General features: G+C 36.8%; 1 protein-coding gene across 1 annotated transcript in view; it reads right to left on the bottom strand.

Annotated features, from left to right (window-relative positions):
• HCN1 (hyperpolarization activated cyclic nucleotide gated potassium channel 1) overlaps nt 1-3,004 on the bottom strand; it is a 164,392-nt gene that overhangs the window by 25,688 nt on the left and 135,700 nt on the right. The window contains exon 5 of the mRNA XM_015819907.1: nt 865-1,011. Within this exon, the coding sequence (XP_015675393.1) occupies nt 865-1,011 (147 nt within the window). The remainder of the gene's footprint in view (nt 1-864; nt 1,012-3,004) is intronic.

A 3,004-nucleotide genomic window follows, 5' to 3' on the forward strand; every position in this document is an offset into this window, starting at 1 on the left:
GGGGCGCCGGCAACCACAGCCATTTAAATAATTCTGCTATGGAGTTGTTTTAAAAAAATAAAACTAAGAGAGCCACTATGGTGTTGTAATTAAGGCATCTGGCTAGAAACCAAGCAAATATGATTCTGCTGGATGGCCTTAGGCCAGTCACTCTTTCTCAGCCCTAGGAAAGAGGAAATGGCAAACTGTTTCTGAAATCTTGCCAAGAAACTGCAGTGATTTGTCCAGGTAGTCTTTGGGAGTCAAAAACTGACTTGAAGACAAATGTGCTTGCATGTGTGCACGTACACACACATGTGTATGTCATGGAGCTATCAGCACTGGTTACTTTTGGATCTGTTTAAATAAAAGGTCCAATTTTATATGGAAATAAGAATTCATAGGAATGAATTTCTAACTCTACCTGCAGGTTCCAGGCATCAGATATGAGACATTCCACATATTATCTATAATTTTTTCTCATAGAACGCCCAGAACGGAGTTCCGGCACCTTTTTTGGATGGAACCTTGTAGGGTAGGCAAGGCGGGTTGTATGACGTGTGTGAGTTCCGGCACCCTTTTTTTTTTTTAACAAAAAAAGCACTGTCTATAACTATACATCCAAGTTTATATCTAGTTTGATATAACAGTGGCACCAGGCTATAAACCTGGGAGGATCCTTGAGTCTTGCTTGCCTTAGGTACAAAGCCAAGTGGATGACGTTAGAAAGAAGGCAATGGAAAACCACTTCTAAAGATCTTGTCAAGACAACTGCTCAAAACAAAAACCTGTGCATTAAGGAAATATAAACTTTCTGAAATCTCCTGCAGTTCAAATTGAGAAAGGCTTTTCTTTCCTAGTACATCATCAACACTGCTTTCTTACCTCCCGAAGAGGGTCATTGAGTTCATTAAGAATGCTGTCTTCATCAAAGATCTTGCCTTGGTAACGGTGTTCATAATAATCATGGATTTTTTGACGCATATCTGCAGGTAGCTTGTGAAAGGACATGTACTGTTCAACTTGTTTGTACTAAAAGAAAAAAAATACAAATAATTACCGCAAAGTGTCTTAGAATAATATGAAAAGCCATATATAATGCATTACTAATATTTTAAAATTATGGTTATTAAATGGAAAATGCAAGCACAATAGCTTTAAAATTCAGAGTGCTTAGGATTGTGAATGGAAATTATATTTCCTACTATGCTGTGCTAGAAATATATTTTGCTTTTATTATTTTCTGGTTTATGAAAGTTGGACTCAGTGATGACATTTTCCCAGCCATGGATTGAGGATTATTTTTTTAATAGAAAACAGGATGACCTTTGTTTTCTTTATACTTTTCAAAAATATTTTTGATTGCAATGTTCCATGAGAAACAGCATTACAATGTGGGGGTTTCTAAGCACAATATTGGAAGAAGACACATGGAAAACATGTAATAGCCTTAAAACAAGTTCTATCTTAGTCTACCATTTTGTTTCTAATGGTTACTAACCAGGTACCTCTGAGGTGCTATTAATTTGGATGACTTTAAAAGAGAATTGGATAAAGTCATGGAAGACAGATTTATCATGTCATGACTCAGTTTTCTTTATACTTTTCAAAAATATTTTTGATTGCAATGTTCCATGAGAAACAGCATTACAATGTGGGGGTTTCTAAGCACAATATTGGAAGAAGACACATGGAAAACATGTAATAGCCTTAAAACAAGTTCTATCTTAGTCTACCATTTTGTTTCTAATGGTTACTAACCAGGTACCTCTGAGGTGCTAGCAATGGGAGATGTATGCACAATCCCCTACTCTTTGTTGCAATTGGTATTTGTAAGGCACCCTGTTCTCTCCATGGAAATGATACTGAGTCATGACATGATAAATCTGTCTTCCATGACTTTATCCAATTCTCTTTTAAAGTCATCCAAATTAATAGCTATCACTACCTTCTGTAGCAATGGATTCCATGAGTTAATTATGTTGCTGTCTGAAGAAGGATATATGGGATTCTTGCTGAATCAGAAGATCAGCTGAATGAACAATGAATGCATCAAGTAGTTTCCTGCAGCTGCATTTGTTGCAGCAGAAAATTGTTAGTGGAAAACAAGTTATATAGAGGCATAGTAGCACCAGTTTTTGCATTTAAGATGGCTGATTCATAGGAAGATAAGAATTCCTATCTTTCTTCTCAGACCATTTTTATTACATCTAATCAAATTTCTTCTTGCAATAAATGGCTAAAAGCAAAAAACAATTTTCTGATACTTTCCATAAAGGCTTGGGAAAGATAAGCTTATTTCATTCACTTATTACTCTATATAGCTGATTTTTTTATATTTATAATTACTGACAATATCATTATTAACTGACAATTACCACAGGCGAGCAACAATAAATATACTACTCTGATCAGCTCATCATGTTGTTTCTGGTCCTTGAGTCTGGTATTATTCTTGCCAGACTGGATTAATTTCACTCCTCCCCTCAACTCAGCACCAAATTCCACCACATTAACAGAACTATTCACCACCAATTTTTGATTCAAGATATCTTGGCTAAGACAATTTTAAAGAATCCCAGCATCTGGGATTCACTCTCTCCTCAACTCAGCACCGTATTCCACTATAGTAACTCATATTTTACTTTTTATAATTCATAGATATGTGTTTTTATGTTTATTTATTTTATTTTATTTATTTGTTTGAATTTTTATCCCGCCCTTCTCCTTACGGACTCAGGGCGGCTGACAGCCTGGTAAAACAGATACAAAGATAAAAATACCCACTTTAAAACCTAATTAAAATGAAATATTTGATGTGGCCTATGTCAATTTAAAATTATTCTTAAAACCCCACTAAAAATTCCCCTAGGCCAATCCCGCTTGTTGGAAGAGCCATGTCTTAAGGGCGCGGCAGAAGGAGGGGAGATCCGGGATCACCCGGATCTCTGGGGGTAGTTCGTTCCAGAGGGTGGGAGCTCCCACCGAGAAGGCCCTCCCCCTGGGGGTCGCCAGCCGGCACTGT

Source organism: Protobothrops mucrosquamatus, unplaced genomic scaffold (genome assembly GCF_001527695.2).
Source record: "Protobothrops mucrosquamatus isolate PMUCROS unplaced genomic scaffold, P.Mucros_1.0 scaffold1017, whole genome shotgun sequence".
Lineage (NCBI taxonomy): Eukaryota > Metazoa > Chordata > Lepidosauria > Squamata > Viperidae > Protobothrops > Protobothrops mucrosquamatus.